Below are 26,476 nucleotides of genomic sequence, written 5' to 3' on the forward strand. Positions count from 1 at the left end.
GGAAGGGTTTGAAACAATTTTGGAAAACAAAACTGAACAATGCTTTCTGCTCCTCGTAGATGTTGACGAGTGCCTGAGGCCGGCCATCTGTGGGGAAGGGCACTGTGTCAATACGGTGGGGGCGTTCCGATGTGAATACTGCGACAGTGGGTACCGCATGACCCGGAGAGGCCAGTGTGAGGGTGAGTCTGCTGAGAGTGCTGAGCACACGTGACCGTGATGTGTGGGCTTGGTAGGCACCTGGCGTGGTTCTTGCTTCCCTCCACACTCCGTGCACGACACCAGTTTATCCGAGCTCTTTCTGCTTCCTGGATTCACAGGCTCTCTGCCTCCACCTTTCAGTGACTCTGTTGGGATTATTTTCCGTCTTCGTGCTCTCATTATTTTTCACCTCAGTATCTCCCTTTCTGGTATTTGGAGTAACATCACCGTAGAACAATTAATTGCATCATATTTAATACAAACCCAGACTTAATGACAGAGTCCAGACTATTCATCTGGGAACATGGTACCGGTGTGACCAGTGTTGATTTTTTGTTTTGACCTTTTCACCTACTTACATTCCTTTGTCTCTGCTGCTTTCTTTCACATGTGTTCTGGGACTTTCTCACAGACTCCCCAAGAACCATGATCTGACCAACTCTTGGTCAGATTCCAACTGTGCTAGATAAAATTTCCTCATTATTGAGCACAGCAATGAGTTTTCTCTCATTATAGAAATGTTATAAAAATATTTATAGCGTGGTCACAGTTATTATCCTTTTTATGTTTCTGTTCACGTTTGTGTCAAAGTTGCTTTGGTTCTTTTTGAAACCACCGTGGCAAGGCCAGGCACTGTGGTTCATGCCTGTGGTCCCAGTGCTTTGGGAGGTTGAAGCTGGCAGATCACTTGAGGCCAGGAGTTTGGGACCAGGCTGGCCAACACACTGAAACTCCCTCACTACTAAAAATACAAAAATTAGTGGGATGTGGTGGCACACACCTATAATCCCAGCTACTTGGGAGGCCAAGGAACAAGAATCACTTGAACCTGGGAGGCAGAGGTTGCAGCGAGCCAAGATTGTGCCACTGCACTCCAGTCTAGGTGACAGAGCGAAACCTTGTCTCCAAAGCACAAAACAAAAAAACCCTTTATGGCACTTTTTTGCAATAATTTTTGTGAAGAAATATAATGACCTTCTGCTGAAAACCTCCCATGGAAATATGAGAGTGAAGGAGCACGGGGTCTCTGAGGGCACATGAGCGTAGTGCTGGTTCCTTGGGGTTCCCTGTCTGCCGGTCAGCAGAGCCCAATAGAGCTGGCTCTATTAGTTGGGGCGGGGTGGACTAGGTTGGCACAGCCAGCCCTCAGCCGTCCCCTGGCTTCTGCATGTTGGTTTTCTTCAGTGCTGTAATGACCCAGGCCTGGAGGGAGAGCTAATTAGACCTTTTTTGACAGCCTACGCTTGCCTCTCCTGCTGGCGTATTGCCTCGGCCCCTTGGGTTCTAATCTAGAGTCAAGTGGGAGTGTTTTATGTTGCTGGGTCTCTGATCAGCTTGGATCAGAATGGAGCCTTTAGAGGCTACAGACAAGCACACGTGTAAAGTGTCTCCACTCTTCTCTTCCAGGGAACCCTCCTCTGCTGCAGAGGCAGCGCGGGATGGGGAAGAGCAAGGACGGTGGGGTCAGCTCACCACCCCCACACTTTGTAACTGCCTGACTCGCAGCCCCTTACTGTGCCCCTTTGAAATGTGATACATCACCTGTAAAATGGGAGCCATGAATGAAGTTAACTTTCTGGGTTTTCATGGAAATAATTTCATGTTGCTATAACTTGTATGATGGCTGTTACTTTGTTAGTTAAGTTATAGTTTCTTTAAATCTTGCCCATCCTTGACTCCTTTTGTGATTGTATAGATCTCAATACCTCTGTAGTTGTGGGGAGTGCTTTAAAAAAAACAGGGGATATGTTTATTTGCCAGGCATTTATGTGCAGAGCAGTATCCTCCAGCCCCCACCAAAGAAGTCAAGGACTGATTCTTTTTTTTTTTTTTTTTTGAGACGGAGTTTCGCTCTTGTTGCCCAGGCTGGAGTGCAATGGCACGATCTTGGCTCACTGCAACCTCCGCCTCCTGGGTTCAGGCAATTCTCCTGCCTCAGCCTCCTGAGTAGCTGGGATTACAGGCATGTGCCACCATGCCCAGCTAATTTTTAGTATTTTTAGTAGAGACGGGGTTTCACCATGTTGACCAGGATGGTCTCGATCTCTTGACCTCGTGATCCACCCGCCTCAGCCTCCCAAAGTGCTGGGATTACAGGCTTGAGCCACCGCGCTCGCTTCGGCAGCACGTATACTAAAATTGGAACGATACAGAGAAGATTAGCATGGCCCCTGCGCAAGGACTGATTCTTAAGTGCTTAGATCAGGCGTCCCCAAACTATGGCCCATGGGCCGCATGTGGCCCCCTGAGGCCATTTATCCGCCTCCCCCCCCCCGCCCACCACACTTCAGGAAGGGGCACCTCTTTCATTGGTGGTCAGTGAGAGGAGCACAGTATGTGGCAGCCCTCCAACGGTCTGAGGGACAGTGAACTGGCCCCCTGTGTAAAAAGTTTGGGGACGCCTGGCTTAGATAGATCAAGAATGGGAAGATAAGATACTTAAGTAATAGAATGAAAAGGTATAGAAAAGAAATTGGAAAATTATGTACTTAAATTGAAAGCTTATAGGAGAATATTAGGTAATATTCAAGATATTAAAATTATTTAGCAGAAAGAGAACTGGGGTTCCCAGGATAAATAATATATAATTCTATCCCCATGAAAAGGCTTGAAAAGAAGGAGCCAAGCAACGTGGCTGTTTTCAAATTTCATCATGGACTAGAACCAAACGTCCTTGGGCTTCTGGCTCACTGAAGATTTTCTCAGCTGTCACTAACGAAGTTGCTTTCAAATAACACCGGTCTCCAAGGAGTCTATTGTAGTTTACAGACATTATCTCATGCATCCTTATTTTATTCTGTTAAGATATTACAAGGCAGGTAGTTCCCAATTTATATAAGAGGGCAAAGCAGAGGTAAGAGCAGCTAGAAATTCAGGGACGTTATCTTCTATTGCTCAACATTGCACCTTATTTATTAGACCAGCCTGTCTCAATGGCATTCTCTGATTTAGCAATTGTATTTCTATTTTTTGAAAATATCCCATCCAGAGGAGAATGTGATGCTATTTGGAAAACGAAACTGGCAAGCATCATCTTTTTGTAGAACAAGAAGTCCCAGAACATCTGACCTAAAAAACCACTATGTGTCATTGGCTATTGGCAAGAATTTTTACTGATAGAAAAAAAATTATAACACTGACCTGGTGCTTATTTTGTTAATATCATCCTCAGCTTTTTCACTTTAAGCATCTTTTCACATGCCTAACGATATGCAATGGGAGATGATTTTTAAGTATTTACTAGAATGTAGACATCAAATACCCATGGATATTTAGTGGACCCATTATACATTTCTTTCTTTCTTTCTCTAGTTTATGTCCTGAAGATCTGTTTATATTTTAAGTACGATTAAAAGTCATATATACATTGTGTATTAGGACACTTAAACCTTAAATCCACTCATCTAAATTCAAAATCCACCTCCACACACACAGAACACTTATTTCAAACGCAGCTAGAAGCCACAGTGTTGCCACTAATCTTAAACTGTTGAACTCTCTCCTGTATCTTTTTCCTCGTTTTGTTGTTTCAACAATTCTTAAAAATGCCTAAAGCTGTCGTAGTAGTTATCTCTGCAACAGACTTAACCATATTTTAGGTGATTTTTTTTCTCCTCAAATTGGAAAGAATGATGATGAATAACTTCAGTTAGCTGTGAATATGAAAAGTAAGGTGTATTTTTACCAGAAAATATTACCATATGGTCATATCACCATGTTTTCTGGAAAGACTGGGAAGTATGTGATGAGTTCACTTGCTCCTAGTGTTTTTTTTTTTCCACCTCCAAGGAATTCCTGTCATATGAAAGGTTTTAAATTATTCAAACCTAGGATGTTCTTGGGCTCATGAAACCAAAGTGAGGATTTCCCTAGAGCATGCAATGTCTGCAGAGAGAACCTCTAAGCTGAGTGGATATATGGCTCCCTCACCCTCATCCCAATCCCTTGTATTTCTTTTTGGAAAGCTGTGTTATTACTTGAAAGGTTTCATGTCCAGATATTGGCCCTAAAGAAGGTGCCAGCTCCCAGAGTGACAAAGCAAGATCCAGCTAGTTGAAGAACTGGGGCCAGGTTCTTCCTTGGAATGTGTGCAAATATTTTAATTCAGGTATGCTTGACCATGCATTATTGCCATGTATTTAAATATAGACCCAATGTCTCACTTACCCAATTGTTGTTTTTCCCACTGAAATGTAGAAAGAATATGCTTTTTTCCCCCTTCATCACAAAATATTTTGCTTTAGTATTATGATAAAATGTTCACGACCTAGCTTTTTGATTTTTCAGATATTGATGAATGTTTGAATCCAAGTACTTGTCCAGATGAGCAGTGTGTGAATTCTCCTGGATCTTACCAGTGTGTTCCTTGCACAGAAGGATTCCAAGGCTGGAATGGACAGTGCCTAGGTAGGTACTATAGTGTACTTATCAAAGGTTTGTTTCTTCTGCGTGCCCCATTTTCTGATAGAGTGGTGTAATACCAATGGATCCCTCTTCCAAAATGAAAAAATGAAATCTTGTATCATTCTAAGAAAAGTTCCCAGTAACTTCTAACCATTGAGAAAATAAGGAAATGACTTAGCATGAAAGATGTAAGATTCTAGGTGGGGCATATAATTAGGATTGAAACCAACTGTTGTTCTTCATGTGATAAATATCCAAAACCAAATAAGATAGTAAGACCTACAGGAAGGAAGAGAGATGGAGAGCAAAACACTTAAAAAGAGGGAAGACGCATAAGAAGCATCTACCACAGACAAGTAGAATTAGGTAAAACAACTGTTCTTTCTGGAAAGCTGTGCTGTTACTTGAAAGGTTTAGTTTCAAGTAATAGTTGAACAAATAGTTCAAAACAGTTGTGCGCGTGTGCGCGCACACACACACACACACACACACACACACATTTTCAACAGAAGTAGCAAAAGTGGTGCCTTAGGCACTGAGGAAGATACAGTGATACATTTGCTTTGATTCTAATTAGCTGTGCTATAATTAGCTGTCCCCGTTAATGGTTTGCATTTGTGTTTACCATGTGATCTTTTTTCCTAAAACTTGAACTCTTTTCCATTCCACACCAGAACTCTGAATACTTGAGTTAAACTTTTCATTCCTTCCTTCCTTCTTTCCTTTCTTCCTCTAATGCTTAAGAATTTACTATAGGCTAAGCATGGTGGTTCATGCCTGTAACCTCAGAACTTTGGAAGGCCAAGGCAGGAGGATCACTTGAGGCCAGGAGTTTGACACCAGCCTGGGCAGCATAGCAAGACCCCATCTCTACAAAATATTTAAAAATGTAGCTGGGCATGGTGGTGTGTGCCTGTAATCTTAGCTACTTGAGAGGCTGAGGTGGGAGGATCGCTTGAGTCCATGAGTTTGAGGTTTCCGTGAGCTGTGATTGTGCCACTGCCCTCCAGCCTGGGTGACAGTGAGACCCTGTCTCTAAAATAAGAAACAAAATGCAAAACTTACTGTGTATCCACAGAGTTGTACTAAGTTCTGGGATAGATTGAGGGGAAAAACTGATACGACCCCTTCCTTTGGGTACTTACTGTCTGGTCGGGGAGACTGACATGTACCCAAACATCTCACAGATCAACGCCGACTCACAGATGAGATAAGCACTAGAAAGGAGGTTCTATGATACTATGAGAGCATATGGTAGAACGGGCTGCCCTTAGGAAAATTCTTGAGTTGAGGTTCAACTGGCGAGAGAGTGGGAGGAGAACATTTCAGGCACAGTAAACAGCATATGCCAGGGGCTTGTGGAAGAAGAAGAAAGCAGAAGGCCAGTGTAGCTGAAGGCCAGAGAACACGGGAAGATTTGCTGCAAGATGAGAGGACAGACCACTGAATAATTTAAAGCCTTCTTAGTCCTGTTAAAACTGGTGGTCTTCATTCTCATAGCTCTGGGAAGACATTTAGGTGTTTTAATGAGGATTGCAGCACTCTGACTTTTAAAACCTTAGTCTCATCACCAGTCACCACCAGCTCAGCCTCTGTAGCTAGTGCAGGGAGCTTGCTGTCCTGAGTCCCTAAGCCCATCCCCAGCCCAGGAGTCTCTACCGATGGAGTTGTGAGATGTAGATCTTGGTGGAAAAGAAGAAAAGATTTTTATTCATTAGTTGTTTATTTGATAAGCAATTGTTTATGTAACTGGTGCTGGTCAGAAAGTATTAATACATATGCTTTCGGTTTTCCCATTTGGCCTAAATTTCATAGTTGCCTATCAAGGTTCCATGTGTATTCTCATTTTCAGCTCCTGATCAATAATCCAGGAGCAGAGCCTGAACTCTGCCTTTCATAATAGTAGTGTAAACACAGCCCTGATTCATGAATTTATAGTGGAATGTGACTGACCAAATTGGCAAGTGATTGCTCTTCAATGTAAATAATACTAAATGAATTCTTATACCTACATGTGCATATATATATAAACTTCAATGACAGAAGCACAGCACCTCATTTAAAACTAATTTTACTTTTGTCAACCAGATGAGTAGAATCATAAGCAGAATTATTAAATCACTGCATTTCTCAATTCAGCCGAAGTCCCACATTTAGCCCCTTGTTTTGCTATTGCATTGCTGAGGTCATGTATTTCCTGTTGTTAAATGGAGGCAGTGTCCTTTATCTTTCTGCTTTGGGTAAAATTTTAGGCTCTGCATAATCTCCAGATGAAGCCACGCCCCCAAGATTTAATTGCAGTTCTAATATTGTTCATATTGGACTTGCAGCTCTTCTAAATGTCTCATGAGGGCCTTTGCAGGTTATACTGAAAGAGATTTTCCATCTTAATTTTTTATAGTAGTAGAGCTTTCAAATGTTGAGAAGTTGACTGTGACAAGAAGCAGATATTGCAGCATGCCTTTCTGCTTACATTGAACCAATGGGTGGGTTGGATTTTTCTGCTAATCTCCGACCATGTGAATGACTGCCTAGCCCTATCTTTGTACTTCCAGTACCCTAAAACACCTTTCAGAAGGTGCAGTCTTGTCTTAAGCCTAGTTTGGAGTTGAGTTCATCACTAACATAACTTGATATCTATTCATTCTTTTAACAAATACTGAGTGTCTACGTAATGTGCCAGGTATTTTTCCAGAACACTGGGGATAGGGAGTGAATAAATAAAGTTTCTCCCCTCATTGTAGTTATACTCTAGTGCTTATATTGTGCTTACAAATAAACTCATAAGCAAGTACAATATGTGGAATGTCAGATGAGAAGCATGACATGAAGAAAGGTAAAGAAAAAGATAGCTAGTCTTTAGAGATCCCGTGGTGGTCAGGATAGTCAGATGCTAAGTGACTAACGTGCTGTTCCTTGTTAGTCATTTGTTTTGTCTCTAACATACAGTTACCTGTGATTTTTTTTTATATCCTTTTAGTTCTGATAACTTAGGATATATTGATGAGTTTTTTGCCCCAATTTTTAATTGGAAATTTGTGTGATAACATTAAAGACTCTGAACGTTTCCTATAATCACACCATTTTGGTGAAAAGTCCTACATTTGGCATTTGTTGGTTGCCTTCTGTAGAGATGATAATGCGTATCTCACAGGGCTGCTCTGTTCCATAAATCTTACTATCTTTTTTCCTGCAACTCTCCTCTGACTACATATTTTTACATTGTTATAATCAACATGTACAGTGTTTTATATAACATTACTTACGTTTGGCATTATGCTTATAGTTTTTTTTCTAAACTCATCTATCTTCATGTTGATTCGACTCTTTTTCTATTGAATGACTTCATTAAGCATTGCTATTCAACCCCTGTATTCTGCAGGGATTTTATACCAATTTCACTTTCTGCCTCTTTCACAGACTAAATGATGACCTTGGTGAAACCATTAATGGCTTCTTTGTATTCGTGCCGTGTAAGCTGGATCTTACTGATTGAAGCTTCTCCTTGTTTTATAAATTAGAGCAGAAATTGTTTTGGGCAGAAATAGGCAAAACGTTAGCAGGTGTCGTCTGAGGGACTACATTTTTTTCTCTGCTGTTTAGTTCAGGTCATACAATCCCTCATCCCAATAGTTTCTTATCCACTTCCAGTATCTATCATTTCAGATTCTGCCTAACACACGTCATCCCTAATGCTTTTTGGCAACTCTTGTTGGCTCTTCTGTTAACTGTAACTGCATCTTTCAAGTCATGGATTTCATTCTTCTCTTGAGAGTCACTTTGATCATTCAGCACTGTATTCCTTGGGCCTGACATTCAGCCTGGAGTTGTTGCCCACTCCATCCCCGCGTTTAATGACTATTTCGTCACTCTGGGTTCTGGCCAGTTCCAAATGGCTGTTTCAACCAGGACCTTTCTTAAGGGAAGCCAGCTTGTCAGGTACTCAATTTACAGGTTCCTCTTGACTTGTGGAGAGCTGGCCCAATTCAAACCCGATGAGAGCCATCCCCCAAGGAAACTCTCTAATATTTAATTATTTAAAAATACATTTGAGCCGGGTGCGGTGGCTCAAGCCTGTAATCCCAGCACTTTGGGAGGCCGAGACGGGTGGATCACGAGGTCAAGAGATCAAGACCATCCTGGTCAACATGGTGAAACCCCGTCTATAATAAAACTACAAAAAATTAGCTGGGCATAGTGGCGCATGCCTGTAATCCCAGCTACTCAGGAGGCTGAGGCAGGAGAATTGCCTGAACCCAGGAGGCGGAGGTTGCGGTGAGCCGAGATTGCGCCATTGCACTCCAGCCTGGGTAACAAGAGCAAAACTCTGTCTCAAAAAAAAAAAAAAATACATTTGATATTGCTAATGTAGAGATGTTAGTTCCCTGAATTTAGACAGAGTTTGGGCTGCATGACCTCTCTGAAGCTTAGCTTTATTATCTGTGATAACAAAGATTGAAATACTTGCTGCATAAGGTTTATTGTCAGAATGAAATAAGCAATATGAAGCACCTAGTAGACATCTGACACATGGTGGGACCCAGTCCATGCTATAACCCTTCTTCCTCCAACTATTACCCTCCTCTTTACCACTCTTGTCCTCAAACATAAGAAATGCAGTAGTAATAACTGATACTTGGTAAAGTAAATTGTGTATCACATTCTTCCATATAAATATATTCTCTTTGGCTTTTTGAAGCTCATGATGTATAGTTTTTTAATTCTTTCCATGTCATTGGAGCATTCTTTTATGAATTTAAATAATTTTGTGGTTTCCATTCGATGTCTCCCATCCAAATCCTAACCGGGCCCAACCCTGCTTTGCTTCCAAGATCAGACAAGATAGTGCACGTTCAGTATGATATGTCTCTTGACTCCTTCCAACTTCTTACTGTTTCTGCTTAGGTGGAATGTATTTCTTGGGAGCCATGATACTTCTCTGTAGGGTCATTAGTAATTCCTAACAAATGTTGAGGTGTCTATAATCATGCTGCTGTTTCCATTCCATTCCTTTACTGTCTTTGCTCACCTTCACAAGGTAGACCATGCCACCCATCGGATATATGCAGCTAGCCTTTTGGGGGTTTACTTTATTGCCTTGCTTTGTAGTTCAGTTCTTGATAGACGTTGTAATCTGGTAACAAATTTCTGAGATTTTTTTCAGAGTAATCTTTCTTTTCTAGTCCCTGATTAAGTTGAGAATGACTTTCTGACTCCCATTTAAGCTCTCTGAATGTAGGTCTTGGTTGTTTGAAGAATTTAGTATCATTCAGTCTACTTGACAACTGATTAGCTACAGTCTTAACCAAGACCTGGCACCGAGAACTTGAAGAATAAACTTGGACAGAAAACATGGAGAGCTCATTGTTCTAGAAGTTCTTTTCACACTATGATTTGTTTTCAGATTTGAAGATTCGGTTTAACTTCAGTGGCTTATATGAATATTTATAGACGAATCTGAAATTGAAGACTTGGTACAGCAGGTATTTGTTTTATAGAAGATTGCAACTGAGTACAACATGTACCTTTTTCATATTTTATGTATAGACATTAGCATTATCCCTAAATGATTATATGCTAAAGGATGCTTGTAATCAATCACTAAGCTATTTATTAAGCACTTGTCTATGTATCTCCTATATACCAGAGAAGATTTGCAATCATAAAAACTACAACAAAAAAACTTTTGAAAGCAGGGAGCATGGTTTGTGGGAACATTAATTATTATAACAAAGTGTTTCTGAATATAGTTTATGAAGGTTTTGACATGATTGTATCATTTGATTGCCGCAGTAATTATCCCTGTAGTACAAGTGTGGAAATTGATTCCCAAACAAGTGAATGGGCTTACTAAAGGTTATAGGTAATGAATATCAGAACTAGGATGTGACCCCCCTATCTTTTTTCTCTAAATCCAGTGTTTTGTTCTATACAGTATCACATGTACCCTTCGTGTACACATGAGAAAACTAGAGAACAAAACAATATAATGAAGACAATAAGGAAAATAAAAGTGCATAGAATGGCGAAAGCCACATGGGCTGGAATCATCCCTTACAAACAGCAGTAATAATGGTTCGGGGATGGCCAGGCATGGTGGCTTACGTCTGTAATCCAGCACTTGAGGAGGCCAAGACAGGCAGATCATGAGGTCAGGAGTTGGAGACCATCCTAGCTAACACAGTGAAACCTCGTCTCTACCAAAAATACAAGAAATTAGCCGGGCATGGTGGCACACAACTGTAGTCCCAGATACTTGGGAGGCTGAGGCAGGAGAGTTCCTTGAACCCAGGAGGCAGAGGTTGCAGTGAGCTGAGATTGCACCACTGCACTCCAGCCTCGGTGACAGAGTGAGACTCCATCTCAAAACAAACAAACAAACAAACAAACAAACAAAACAAAACAATGGCTAGGGGATTCTAGAGTTTGAGATGGCAAGTCTGCACCACAGGTAGTGGCAGTTGAGTTTTGCTGAAAGATAAAACGTTTCTTTGGAAAGGTGAGGGAGGAAGCCAGTAATTTGGTGGGATTAGTGATTTGCTTTTTCTGAGATCATCCTTGGCTCTTTATGTAGGATGTGCACAGCATTCATTGGTTCTTCTCCAGTTGTGAAAAGCAGTGATGATTCTTTGAGGATTATGTAACAAATGCTTGTCAGCAACTCTGCTGCTACCACCACATATTTTAACTTCATCAGAATGGACAGAGGAGGTGTGAGATTCTGAGGATGTACTATACCCTGAGTGCAGCTGAGGTGGTGTCATCACACTGGCCTGACCAGCATCTGTCTCTCATTTTGCCATGCTTGCTTTTCTGCCAAATATGTTCTCCCATCTTCTTTGGTATAAAAGATTATGTGTGAAGAATAGTTGAGGAATCACTGAGATAATGACACAGTTGGAGTAGGGAGTAATCCTGTGTTTTCATGTAGCTATAGTGCTAGAATCAGATGCTTTATCCCTGTCTCAAGTGATGCTCATTCACTGAAGCCTATATTGGTGATGTGATTAAGGAACAAATTGAGGTTGGATAGCCTCAGAGAAATAATTGGCTATGTTGACATATTCATCTCATTGAAAGTACAGGAAATAATACAGGCAAATTATTGCTCCAGGACAAATTCTAGCCAACCAAAGCAGCTGCTTTTACATGAAGTGTAAAAAAGCACAGGCTTGGGAGAACATGACTGGGTGACATGAGCCACTGAATACCCTCTGTACGTGGTGGGTTATGCCCACCGGGGAGGGACTTGAGACAGTCTGGTATGTTCCCAGGATATTAGAAAGGGAAATTTTTAAAAAAGTTCTTCACCCAGGTGAATTACATCCCAAGGCAATGAGACAATGAGCCTGTGGGATTAGTGGCCAGCTGAGCATCATCTCTGTGAAACTGTGGAGAAGTGACAGTTACAAAAGGATGTGGAGAGAGTAATATTCTCCCCCTAAAAAGAAAAGAAGGTGGAGTCTGGGAATTAGTGACCACTGAACTTCATGTTAATCTTGACAAAGAACTATAGAATGCACAATTCAAATGATGAGGTGCAACATTTTTAAAGGGAAGTGATGATTATAAGAATCAGGCAGGATTCATCAAGGATAAGTCATGCTAGACTGTCCTGAGTGCCTTTTCTGATACAGTGATTAGATAAGTAGACCAGGAAATCCTGTAGGCTTGGCACATCTAGTTTTCAACAAAGCTTTTGTTACTGTCTCTCTGGGCACTGTAGATGAGAAGGATCAATTTGGACTACATGATAGGATAGTAAGATGGATTCATATATCTTTTTTTAATGCTTATTTTTACTTTTATATACATATTTACTTTTGAGACAGGGTCTTGCTCTGTTGCCCAGGCTGGAGTATAGTGGTGCAGTCACATCTCATTGCAGTCTTGACCTCCTGGATTCAAGTGATCTTCCCACCTCAGTCTCTCAAGTAGCTTGGACTACAGGCACTCACCACCATGCCCAGCTAAATTGTTTTTGTTATTGAAGAAATGGGATCTCCCTTGTTGCCCAGGCTGACACATGCTTTAAGGTGTATGCATAAATTTTTGAATTTTCTTCCTGCCAAGTCTGATCTGATGCCTCTGGCAAGTTTCTTATTCTGGGAGGTTTAATTAATTCAGTGAGTAGCAAATGCCAGATTCCTATGTCTCAAAAGCCCATTGGTAAACTATTTGAGATTTACAATCCAAGGTCTCATCCAGGCTAGATTGCAGTGGCGTGATCGTAGCTCACTGCAGCTTCTCACCTGGGCTACAGTGATCCTCCTGCCTCAGCCTCCCAAGTAGCTGGGACTATAGGCATGCATCACCACACTCAGCTAATTAAAAAAAAATTTTTTTTGTAGAGACAGGGGCTTACTATGTTGATCTCAAACCCTTGTTCTCAAGCAGTCCTCCCACTTCAGCCTCCTGAGTTGCTAGGATTACAGGCAAGAGCCACCGCACCTGGCTAGAACCAATTTTTCTAGCAACACTGTTTTTTTATGATAAGTTTCCTAACTGAGATAAAACACGAAGACCTGTTGAACTCATTATGTATATGCATTGGAAGAATTTGGCTAATATGAATATTCTGTAAGACCATATCTTAGAGTAAGACAAATTTTAAGGTCCGCCATGAAAACCAGAGCCGTAATCATCTACCTCTGCTCTAGTGATAAGGCAGCCATCTGGTGGGTGAGGACCACCTGCTTCCTTCATAACCTATTTTGTGTTGCTATAACAGAACACCTTGAGGCTAGGTCATATATAGAGAAAAGAGGTTTATTTATGTAGCTTATGGTTCTGGATACTGGCAGATTCAAGATCGAATGGCCACTTCTGGTGAGGGCCTTGTGTTCTTTTTAATATTCTGGAGAAGTGGGAGGTAAAGCAAGTACATGCAAAGAGAGCAAAACACAGAGACAACCTGACTTTATAGCAGTCCACTCTCTTGGGAACAATTTCATTCCCACGAGAACTAACCCAGTCTCAAGAGAAAGACATTAACCCATCTTAATGACCTAATCATCTCTTAAAGACACAAGGCACCACTTCCCCATACTCCCACCTTGACAACCAAGTCTCAACATGAGTTTTAGCTGGGACAAACCATTTTCAAAGCATAGCACTTCTTATGGCATTGATGAGAGATCCTCCCAAGGGTTGGAAGCTTGAATTGTGGGGCCACGACTTCTGCTGTCATTACCACCCAGGGCCCCACAAGTTTGTGTCCTTGACTAAACTGAAGAACACTGAAAACCATTGAAGGTTTTTTAAGTAGAAGAGCCAACATCATTTATCGGATTTGTATTTTAGAAAAAAGTGTATTCTGTCTGCAAGCTGGATAATGGATTAGAGAAGCCAAATCTTAGAAAAACAAATTAAAAGACTGTGGCAGTAACTCAGGTGAGAAAGAATGAACGTAGGTGAATTAAGAGAGATTTGAAAGGCATATTGATATGCCTGGGCAATCAACAATGTGAAGAAAGAGGGAGAATAAAAGTAAGGACTCTAGAAGGTATGACTCCCAGGTTTCTGACTTGGGCATGTCAGTAGGTAATGGTAATAGATATTGGTATGGAAAATAACATAGAGAAAAGACAGGGAGGGGTCAGCTTTGGCCATAAAGACTCAGAGGTATCTGGGGGACATCAAGGACGTATCCAGTAGACTGACCAGCTTTATGCATGATTCTTCAGTTTAGGAAAGAAATCTGGACTAATGATACAATGCTGAATTAATTTTACCCCATTTGTATCCACCAAGTGTTTTTATGTGTGACTGCTCTCTGGAGACCTTCCTTCTTTGTCAAGATGCTTTGGTTATATTTTACTGTCTTGCTATTTTCTCAGGAGCATAATCTCATTAAGCCATGTACTTTCAGTTCAAACTGTTCTGTCTACAGTGATTGGCTTGACAGAATTCTGGTCCCATGCAATTATGTCTATAATAAGCAAAAGAAAGAATAAACACATCAGGCTACCCTAGATATTTCAAGGCATTCTGCTTCGTCATCAGCCATGAGTAGCCTAGAAAAATAAAAGTTTTATAAGTATCTCCTAAATAGTAATCTGTAATTCCTGTTAATTTACTTTACCTAGAGAAAATATGGTCTTAGAGATTGATTTTGCTGTTACATTCTACAGCCTTATAAATCACTTTCCCTGGTGCATGAATAATTAAAGAGAGCAATCCATACATTTCTGAACTTGTTAACGTTTTTGAAACAAAACCAGATACTAAACATGACATTTTCCTGTTGCTGTCTGGAATTTCTATGCCTGGTGTCTAGGCTCATTCCCATTATTTACTTTGGCTCCAATGCTTGGCTTCTTCTTTCAAGTTGTTTGCCTTCAGTGTTTACAGAAGTGGATTCCCACAACCAAAGAAAGGGTGGTTAATGACTCAGTCTGGAAGTGCTATTTTTGTTGCCGTGGACTAGAGTCAATTTGCCGTAATTAGTGATACTTTGTGAAAGCAACACAGAGCACCTAGGCCGTGCCATTTCCTTGGCTCTTCTCAGTATGACCAGGGAACACACCCATGTGCACACTCACGGGTGCGTCTTTGCCGTGTCTTAGCATAACTCTACTTCTGCATTCCATTGGAAGAAAGAATACAGTTTTAATACAATGCAAATGCATGCCATCTAGACCCTGGATTACTGAAGATTAGATTTGTATCGTCAGTGTGCCTGTGACTGCCTTGAGAGAGTAGAAAGCTTTACTGCTTTCATGGTGTAGTGAGCATTGAAAAGTGAAACAAATGCTATAACATGCCTTTTCCTCTTTGTTTGTCTGCCTTATGCTTAAGGTGCTTTGATTATGTTACAGACTCCGGTAAGATTAAGCCTAAATTATGATGTTGTATGTGTAGTTTTAGCATTTTGCGAGTTAAGCTTTTCCTCTTTAAGTTTTTGCTTCTTGATTCTTCACTCGTGTCTGTCACTGCAACATACAGTGGACCTATGCAGGGCCATTCAGACGGGGCACAGAACTTAACATTTTTGTTTTTGAAAAATAATAATATGTAGTAGGGACTTAATAAATATTTTTGAATGAAATAAATAAAATTTAAGATGATGATTTTCAGTATAAATGCTGTTAGCAAATAATAAAAACAAACATCAACTCATACATTCTCTCTCACTCTAACTGTTTCTATCACTAGACTTAACTTTGCCTGTGACAGAAACTTATAGTCAGGTTAAAAGGATAGGTTTGGGTTCAAATCTCAGAACCAGCATTTTCTATGTGGCCTTGAGGCTGGTTATTGAACTTCTCTGTGTTTCAGTTCCTTCCTCCATGAAATGGTTGGCCCATTAAGGATTTTGTTCAGATTAAATGAGATGATGTATGTAAAGCCTTTAATGCCTACACCACGGAAGCCATAAAGCTTTCTACCCTCTTAAGAATCTTTGATTCTTTGGAAAATTCTTTCTTGTAGAGATGTTGCACTAAATCTCCCCTTTCTTCCTTCCTCCCTGCTACAACAATCCGTCTTTACTTCTTGAATTTATTCATAGAGCTTATTTGGTTATGAGCTACTTTCAGAAGGCAAGTTAAAGTATAGAACCATCATCCATGCAGTTCACGACAAACTGCTTTTTCTCCTTCGGGCTAATTTGCAAGTTTATCTTGAAGAATCTGCCCGTTCTTCTGAAGGTCTACTGTTTCCATTTCTAACCAAATTTAACTTTATCCGTGTTTTCTTTTTCTTCTTTTTTTGTTCTTTCCATTACGCAACACTCTTCAAGATGTGGATGAGTGCCTGGAACCAAACGTTTGCACAAATGGTGATTGTTCCAACCTTGAAGGCTCCTACATGTGTTCATGCCACAAAGGCTATACCCGGACTCCGGACCAGAAGCACTGTAAAGGTAAATACTTCGATCAAGTTTCCCATTTTTATTTAAACTTCACTTAAGCATAGATTAGAGCAATTAGCCTTAGAAAAGGGAACCCTACTACCTGTGTTTATTTTGAGCAAGCTTAGAGCACATATTGGTTGGCTTGGCTGAAAGTGGCTCCTCACTGTGGTTAAAATACAGAGCATATCTGTTTACATAAAGGGAAACAATGTATTTTTAGAGAGTCTGTAAACCACACATCTATTCATTTAAATATTTTATCATTGTAAAAGCAGCACACAGTTGCATAACTCTGTGAATATATTAAAAACCATTGAATTGTACATTTTAAATAGAATTGTATGGCACATGAATTATATCTGCGTAAAATGGATATTAAAAGAAACCAACATACACCCATTTTAGAAAATTTAGCAAATGCAGAGGGAATAAAAAAGAAAAATAACAATCTCACATAATCTCATTTATGAATAATCATATTTCATGGATATTGTATATAAAGGTGTTATTCTATATACAAGTTTGTATCTTGCTTTTTGTGACTCGATAGTATTTCATAAGCACCATAAGTGTTTCACATTCCATTTGTAACTGTTTTCAAATGCTTTTTTTTTTTTTAATTTTGAGACAGAGTCTCACTCTGTTGCCAGGCACCAGGCTGGAGTACAGCAGTGTGAGCTTGGCTCACTGCAACCTCCGCCTCCTGGGTTCAAGCAATGCTCCTGCCTCAGCCTCCCAAGTAGCTGGGATTACAGGTGCATGCCACCACACCCAGCTAATTTTTGTATTTTTTAGTAGAGACGGGGTTTCACCATGTTGGCCAGGATGGTCTCGATCTCTTGACCTCGTGATTCGCCCACCTCGACCTCCCAAAGTGCTGGGATTACAGGCATGAGCCACCGCGCCCAGCATCAAATGCTATTTTTAGAGGCTGTATAATATTCCAGTGTATTGCCATATCACAGTTTTCTTGTTCTTCTTTAGGTATTGAACAAACAAAAAAGTTTGAACTTCTCATTAGTGAATAAAACTAATACAGGTCTCTCTTTTTTTTTTTTTTTTTTTTGAGATGAAGTTTCACTCTGTCGCCCGGGCTGGAGTGCAATAGTGCAGTCTCTGCTTACTGCAACCTCCACGTCCTGAGTTAAAGTGATTCTCCTGCCTCAGCCTCCTGAGTAGCTGGGATTACAGGTGTATACCACCACACCCAACTAATTTGGGGGTTTTTTTTGAGATGGAGTCTTGCTCTCTCTCTCCCAGGCTGGATGGAGTGCTGTGGCGCAATCTCAACTCACTGCAACCTCCATCTCTTGGGTTCTAGCAATTCTCCTGCCTCAGCCTCTTGAGTAGCTGGAATTACAGGCACCTGCCACAACATTTAGCTAATTTTTATATTTTTAGTAGAGATGGGTTTCACCATGTTGGGTAGGCTGGTCTTGAACACCTGACGTCAGGTGATCCACCCACCTTGGCCTCCCAAAGTGCTGAGATTACAGGTGTGAGCCACTGCACCCGGCCAGATCTCTTTGAAAAATAAACTTTTGTCTTAACTTTAGAATTATTTCCTTATTCATAAAAGTAGAATTATTGGGTAAAATTTTCTAATTTTTTTACTATTTTCTTTTGTTTTTATTTTTTAATTGACATATAATTTTCCATATTGTACATGTTTATGGGGTACATACTGATGTTTTGATACATACACTGTACCATGGTCTTTTTACTATTTTTACAGGAGAACATTCTCATTTCAAATGTATATTTATTTTAATTCTAAAAAGGTTTAATATTTATTTTATATGCTCATTCTCTGAACACTTCCAATTTTTAAACATTTATTTTATATACTTATTACACATTTATATATATTTAAAATTCCTCTTAATATTATTTTCCATTTATCAGGTTTTTTATTTTTTAAGTCAATGTATATGAATTCTTTATATATGTAATACGTATATAAATGTATGTACACGTGACCAGGTACAGCACTTTGAGTGGCCAAGGCAGGTGGATTGCCTGAGATCAGGAGTTCGAGACCAGCTTGGCCAACATGTTGAAACCCTGTTTCTAATAAAAATGCAAAAATTAGCCGGTTTGGGGGCATGCACCTGTAATCCTAGCTACATGGGTGGCTGAGGCGTGAGAATCACAAAGAGGAAATAAGTAAAAATTTTCTTCTTTCTTAAGTGCCTCGATGTAAGTGAAGGGTCTAGGGTGATAATCAGTTTCTCACTATGGTAGGCAAGTCATAAGTGAATAATACCCTGGTATCCTGTAGGAATTGAGGCTTCTTCCACTGGCAGTAGAGAATGTGCAGGCATCTGAATTGGATGCCTTGCTCCCATACTATAACAGCAACAGTGGATCTTGGCCACTCCTAGTGGAGCATCTAATGTGGGCACACCTCCATTTCTCCTGGTCCCTTCTCTTTTGGCCCACATCCAGTTTCCTACTGACTCCTTAAGCCAACCATCTCCTCAGACCAAATTAAACATGAGAAGCATCTGAAAGGTATTATTTCTTTCCCATCCACTGGATCAGTGGTGAATGAGGATCTCAAGCCTTAGGAGTCATTGCTAATCTTTGATTGCTAGTTTATTTTCATATCCTGCCGTTTTATCTTCTTTCTTCCTAATCTGCCTAATTTTTTTCATCTGCTTATTGATAAAAACTCTTGCAATCTGTCCCCTTCCTTCATATTCCAAACTTCCTTGTCACAGTGCATTCTTCAGCTAGCATTCTCTGACCCCTCCAAGTCAGTGTCACAACTGCCCTGTGAAGATTCTGTGCTTATTTAGACCCAGTACCTGTTCAAGATTATCCTGCCTTTGACATTCATCTTCCTCACTGCTTACCTGATGTGGCTCTTTCATTGGTTCAGATATGACTTTGGGTGAATAATCTCAGGTTTCCAGACATGGTGTCATCCCTAAAATTAGGGGATTTAACGGGATGCTCAAAGTAGATACATGTTGAATGAATGACTCATAACCATCGTCTTGCCCTTGACCACTGCCATCCTAGCCAAGCCTAGGAAAGATTAATTGGGGGAGCCAAGACAACTAAAAATATCTGGGATTAAATTATATATTAAAGTCGAGTATTTAAATGTTTTTTATTAAAAACAAAAAAGGCAGTATATCAGATCCTATTCCTGATGTGTAGAAGCTGTGTGAGCTTGGATAAATTATGGTGTCTTACTTCACTAAACCTTACTTTCCTCATCGGCAAATAAAAGGGAGCAATAATGGTACCTACTGGAGCTGATATGAGGACTGCATGAAATAATACAGGGACAGAGATCATGTGGAGAGAGCGAGTTAATGCAGGGGCAGAGCATGATGTGGTGGTGGTGGTGTTTGCTAAATGAGAGGCATAAACAAAGGTTTGTTAAGGCAAGAAATGTGTGGCAAACTCTGCTTGTATGCTTCTGGGAAAGCTTCACGAAGGTGTTACTATTTGAACTAGGTCTTAGAGTATTGAATACAAAGGGGAGTAAAACTTGGCAGGCAGAGGAAGCAGCACATGCCAGAGCTCAGAGGTGAGAAGGGCTATTACTTCCACTTGGCATTTAACCTTGCCCTCTACTCTGATTCTAATGGCATCTCCCCATCCCAGTCTGGGATGCATTAACTCTTCCCATGTGATCTCTGCCCCTGTATAATTTCGTGCAATCCACATATCAGCTCCAGTAGGAAGCATTATTGTTCCCCTTTTTTTGCAGATGAGAAAGCTCACACAGCCTCTACATGTCACAGCTAGGATCTGATACACTGTCTTTCTTTTTAAACTAAACTCTAGACTTTATTTTGATTTCACAAGTTTTTCTAGTCACATCCTCTTTCTGTTCCAGGATCCGATCCAGAATACGACACTGCATTTAGTTGTCTTGTCTCCCTAGTAAATCTCTCCCTAGTTTTCAAGCTCTTATCTGTCTTAAAGAGTATAGCCCAGAATCCTGTAGCTTGTCCCCAGTCTGGATCATCTGATGTTTTTCTCATGATTAAACTGGGGCCATGGGCTTTTGGGAAGAACACAGAGGTGAAAGGCTCTGGTCATCACATAATGTCAGGTATACTTTCACATGTCAGGTGTGTGTGATATTCTTGGCACAAAAGAAAGAAGACACTTGTCCGGCATGCCTCTTTTATTAGAAAGCTTTCTTTTAGCTCAGAAATTTGATCCCTCGTTAGAAAAAATATGTATTTTTATCTCTAGAGTTAATCTATCTTTGTTCCCTTTGGTCATTTTAAAGACCCAAAGATCACCTTGTTCAAGATAACTGTATTGCCTCAGGCTATTCTAAGTGTATATGTCATGACTTGTCATGAATTACTCCTGACATTCTTAGCACCATAAATGAGTAAGTTACATAACAGGTCTGGCATACCCCGACAGTACTTGGAATGGAGGGTATATCTCTGCTGCAGACATCTTCACATGGGAATGCTTAACTTGTTGTCATCTATGAGAAAGTCAGAAAGAGTCCAAAGCACTAAAAATGTTGTCAGACATTCTGTGAGATCCAGCCAGCTGCAAGAGCTATTGCTGGTCTTTGGTTCATGAACTGACATCTCAAGTACTTCATAGAATGTGCTAAAAGAAAATATGATGTAGGCTGATCTTTGCTGCCAACCATTCCGAAAGCTAAAAGACTTAGAGTGTTTGAAAGGTATAAAATAATCTTTAAAATGAAACTTAGCTTGTTTAATTTCTGTATGAACAGGCAATAGTTGGCAGCCAGAAATTATTTATAAATAAAAGAGACTAATAATACAATTGGCGAAACCACCGTTTTTAACCAACTAAATTAATTCCTATGAAAAATTAAATATGAAATTTTTGAACTCTAATGACATTAATACTTTGTATAAGCTATTCAGGAAACCATTTCAATATTTCAATAGCAATTTCAACTATTTCGTGAAGGGATAACCCGATACCTTGCTTATATCTGAATAAATTTAAAAGATTAATGCCCCATTAGAGGTGAAACTTGATCAGAGGAAACAGGTAATTGTCAACAATGCTTGAGTGAAAGGCCTATACAGTTTATTGAGTTTTCCTAGCAAACACTTTTAGATGCATTTTAAGTGAGATGATTTTGGAAGAAAACAACAGTCATACATTGATCTATAGGACATGGTTTTTAAAAAGAAAATCCCCCTATTTTATTTATTACTCTGTTTAGATTAGGGCTCCTTTCTCCCCCTCTGAGTATAGGGCTAATATGTTTCGTATCTATTTCCTTTGGTAATCTTTACAACAAACCTGTCATGTAGGCCATGAAGATCAGTTATACCCACCTTGTTTTAATAATCATAAACTCTTACAAGTTGGCTAGCCATTCAACAGAACATTCTGAGGCTGTATTTGCACTGACAGGGCAAGACAGAATTATCTGCTTGGTTCAGACCAATGTAATGGCCGAACCAAAACATCTGGAATACTCTACTCCTATCAGAAGTGTTTAAGTTATTGATGAAGCCAGTCCTTTACTGCAGTTGTATAACTTCGTATACATGACATTTTCTAGGCCACTTATTAAGAATGATATTCTTTCTCAGTTAGTGGTTTTATCTTCAGTCAAAGCACGTTTAAAAATCCTCACTTACTTTTTTCTCCTTCTGTATTCCAGCAGTCATCCTAATACTGCCATTTCTCTTGGCTTTCTTTGTTACTTTGAAAATGAGCCAGAGTTCTTTTATACAACTGTTTGGCCTTACTTATAGTTCAACTTCTAAATAAAGTAGAATTATCCGTTTCCTTCCATAACTGCTTATGTTTTTGGTTTTGTTTTTGCAATTCCTGGTAGAGTTTTGCTTCCGACCTCTTTCATGCAACTAAACAGGTCTACAAACTGTCTGAGTGCTATTGTATTTGCTTCAGGTTCTGCCTTCTGTTTGCAACTGTAAAATATTTCGTGTTGCATTTCAAGAGATTGATGGTGAGGAGTATGATTCTTATAAGTAGCTTATTGATTTATTGTCTATTTGTAGTTATCTCTATTCTCTACATCAGTATACTGAGGTTCATACAGCAGCATGGGTGGAGGGATACATACTAAAGTGTGTAGCGTCAGACATAAGAAGTACTGTTATTTTTGTAGCAATAACCCCAGAATGCATTGCAGGGAGCACTGCATTCTCCTGGGTAGTCTCTTTTTCAGAAAAAAATGCCATTGTTTTATTTGCAGATATTGATGAATGTCAGCAAGGGAATCTCTGCATAAATGGGCAGTGCAAAAATACCGAGGGCTCCTTCAGGTGCACCTGTGGGCAGGGGTACCAGCTGTCGGCAGCTAAAGACCAGTGTGAAGGTAAGAGCGTGGTAACGTGAACTACTGAAACTTCAGCATAAAGCACCTGGTCTGAAAAAAATGTACATTCAATCAAGCGAGTGTACCTTTTAAAAATTACCTAGATGATTGCGTTATAATACCAGAAAGTCAGGGATTTAAACATCAGTTAGGAAAGTCAATAAAACAAGATGGAAGACAGTTAAATTTCAAAACCTATGGCATTAGCAATCAATGGCTAGGCATTAGTATTAAGAAGAAAAGTTATTGCTCTCTGTGTAATTCTTTACTACAGAAGATAATTTCCATTGAAACACTTAATTTAAAGGTTTTGTGTACTTGAATTTCAGCAATTGGAAAGTCATTATATCGGGCTGCTTTATGCTGTGGAATGTTAATAACCTTAATTTTGTATTTAACATTGAAAAATTTTTGCCTTTTAAAAAAATCGCTAAAGAAGACTTCTCAGTAAAACTGTAATAATGTCCCCCTTAGAGACAAAGTTTGCAAAATAAGTTCTGTTCCTACAGGTGATAGTGAAGATTCTGGATTTGCTAGGATTGGCCTTAGACTTTTAAAAGAAATATTTCATTGAATTTCACACAGAAATACTTCCCTTCCCAATAAGTATGTGCTTCCTGAACTTGAAGATGTTATTATCTCACCTGTGTCAACTACAAGTGCCCAGAGTACTTGAGAGCAAACATCATTTCTTATTTAAGAACAGAATCCACACTGTATAAGGTCAATTATTTGATAAAGAAACAATATCCGGCCAGGCACAGTGGCTCAAGCCTGTAATCCCTATTCTTTGGAAGGCCGAGGCGAGTGGATCACCAGGTCAGGAGTTCAAGACCAGCCTGGCCAACATGGTGAAACCCTGTCTCTACTAAAAATATAAAAATTTGCCAGGCATGGTGGTGGATGCCTGTAATCCCAGCTACTCAGGAGGCTGAGGCAGAGAATTGCTTGAACGTGAGAGGCAGAGGTTGCAGGGAGCTGAGAATGTACCACTGCATTCCAGCCTGGCAACAGAGCAAGACTCTGTCTCAAAAAAAAAAAAAAAAAAAAAAAAGGAAACACTATCCATGTATACTCTCAATATTTGATAAGCAAAAATGTCTGAGATAGTGTTACAAAAGCGACAATGTATGATGGCCATTACTTGTATCAACATTGTCTTTCTAGAATTTACACGGATCCAGTTGAAACTGATTGAAAATGTTTTTTAAGCACCACTTCTACAGTTTCGTTGTGTTCTCTTGCTCGTAGACATTGATGAATGCCAGCACCGTCATCTCTGTGCTCATGGGCAGTGCAGGAACACTGAGGGCTCTTTCCAGTGTGTGTGTGACCAGGGTTACAGAGCTTCTGGGCTTGGAGACCACTGTGAAGGTAAGAATTGCATCTGATTTCAGAATCATAAAATGCCCCGATCAGAGGGAAATCTAGGCATCATCTCAGCCTCTGTCTTTGAGCCTGATCTCTTGATTACATAATGAAGACGTACATTAGGTCCCTGCAAAGTGTCTTCCCTGGGGTCACACAAATAATTCAAACAAGGGAGTAGAGTCCAGATTTTCTTTACACTGCTTGGAGCTGTCTTTTAGATTTGTGCCAGCCAAAGGCATAAAAGAATCAGTTTAACTTTACCAGCTATAGATGGTTTATCCTGGTTGCATAATTCTGAACTGTAACACCTTGTTTATGCAGAATCAACTTCCAGATGTTCCAAATGAGTAAGTACAACTTAATTTTCCAGGTAATTAGAGGGTTTTTCAGAGCCTAACTTCAATTCAGTTTTTAGCTTTTTGCATAAAACATTTCTGAAAGATACCCCACATGTACAGTATCGGGTAGTCGTTAACCACTTTCACCACCTGCTTGGCGAACAAGCTCTCTGAAGTGGTTGGAAGACTGAGCCAGACTTATGTATGGGGAGGGGAATGTCTTCTCCCAGTGGGCTGCTTTTTCACTTTTACCACCATTCTGTCACTTGTGACCTTGTTCATTGTCCACCTAAGTAATAGACTTTTTCCCAGCCCACCTGAGGCTTTATTGCATTTACATCCTGTCCGTTGTGAAGCCAGAAACATCAGTTTTGGCAGCGTTGTGTCTCCCATTTAGGGTCAGAGGTTTTGAAGGAGGGGCTGAACCCCACCTTTGAGAGAAGTGGATGAGCCTTTGGGTGAATGGTTTCATGACACGCATTTCAGCAGCCCCAAATCCTTTTTCACTCCCAGGCCAGTTGATTGGGAAAGATCCATTGTCATTTACAGTATCCTACGTTTCTGACCAGAGAACTTGGCATAAGCAGTCACAAGTGGCTGAGTTCTCATACCCTGCTGCTGCTGGGAGTGAAAAATGACCCAACCCTTGGGCAGGCAATTTTAGCAGTGTTTTAAAGGCCTTATCAGTAAATCAACTTCTAAGATTTTATCCTAAGGTTATCATGTTCCTCAAAGAGTTAATTACACCTATGAAAAGTGGTAATCAGTATACCTATTGAGGCCAGACGTGGTGGCTTATGCCTGTAATCCCAACTCTTTGGGAGGCTGAGGTGGACGGATCACCTGAAGTCAAGAGTTTGAAATCGGCCTCACCAACATGGTGAAACCCTGCCTCTACTAAAAAAAGATAAAATTAGCTGGGTGTGGTGGTAAACACCTGTATTCCCAGCTACTTGGGAGGCTGAGTCAGGAGAATCACATGAATCTGGAAGGCAGAGGTTGTAGTGAGCTGCGATCATGCCACTGTATTCCAGCCTGGGTGACAGAGCAAGAAGACTCCATCTCAAACAAACAAAACAAAAATTAGCCAGGCATGGTGCTAGTGCTTGTAATCCCAGCTACTCAGGAGCCTGATACAGGAAAATGGCCTGAACCTGGGAGGTGGAAGTTGCAGTTAGCCAGGATCGCACCACTGCACCAGCCTGGGTGACACAGTAAGACTGTCTCAAAAAAATCACACACACACACACACACACACCCCTATTAAGAAATAGGTCAGATAAGTGATAAGATATGACTATGTATGAAAAAGTTGTGTTTTAGGAACTCTCTAATACATGAGTAAATGATAATGATTCAACGTAGTGGCATCCCAAGGTGGGAGGGTCGGTCATATTGGAAGGAGCCATTCATGGAAGAATCTATTCTAGAACCAAGTAACTGGTAAGGGATTTGCTACAGCAGAGGTCCCAACGTTTTTGGTACCAGGGACCAGTTTCATGGAAGACAGTTTTTCCCTGGACGGGGTTGGGGGAGACGGTTTCAGGATGAAACTGTCCTACCTCAGATCATGAGGCATTAGTTAGATTCTCATAGGAGCATGCAACCTAGATCCCTCACATGCACAGTTCACGAGAGGGTTCGCCCTCCTGTGAGAATCTAATGCAGTTGCTGATCTGTCAGGAGGTGGAGCTCGGCGGTAATGCTTGCTCCCTGCTGCTCACCTTCCGCAGTGCGGCCCGGTTCCTAACAGGCCACGAACTTGTACCAGTCCATGGCCCAGGGACTGAAGACCCCTGTGCTAGGGCACTGAACCTCAAATAACCATCAGCATCTCTTCTGTCCTGCTTCCTGGCCAAGCCAAGAAGGAACTGCACCATTGATTAAGTCTTGAGTAATTGATGTTCATCCCAGGGCATGTTCCTCTGCTTTGTCTGTTTTAATGTGTAAACATCTTAATAGAAGTCTAAGGTTTTTATTCCA

At 40.4% G+C, this 26,476-nt stretch overlaps 1 protein-coding gene and 1 non-coding gene across 12 annotated transcripts in view; both read left to right on the plus strand.

Moving 5' to 3' along the window:
* Positions 1–26,476, plus strand: part of LTBP1 (latent transforming growth factor beta binding protein 1) — a 476,883-nt gene that overhangs the window by 351,257 nt on the left and 99,150 nt on the right. For all 11 annotated transcript variants that reach the window (XM_039478754.2, XM_039478757.2, XM_039478764.2 and 8 more), the window contains 5 exons: positions 60–182; positions 4,489–4,608; positions 16,349–16,471; positions 22,662–22,784; positions 24,036–24,158. In XM_039478754.2, coding sequence (XP_039334688.1) covers positions 60–182; positions 4,489–4,608; positions 16,349–16,471; positions 22,662–22,784; positions 24,036–24,158 — 612 coding nt within the window. The remainder of the gene's footprint in view (positions 1–59; positions 183–4,488; positions 4,609–16,348; positions 16,472–22,661; positions 22,785–24,035; positions 24,159–26,476) is intronic.
* LOC120362074 (U6 spliceosomal RNA) lies at positions 2,311–2,422 on the plus strand. The gene has a single exon (XR_005578077.2). It is a non-coding gene; the product is annotated as a U6 spliceosomal RNA (small nuclear RNA).

Source organism: Saimiri boliviensis, chromosome 1, assembly GCF_048565385.1.
Source record: "Saimiri boliviensis isolate mSaiBol1 chromosome 1, mSaiBol1.pri, whole genome shotgun sequence".
NCBI lineage: Eukaryota > Metazoa > Chordata > Mammalia > Primates > Cebidae > Saimiri > Saimiri boliviensis.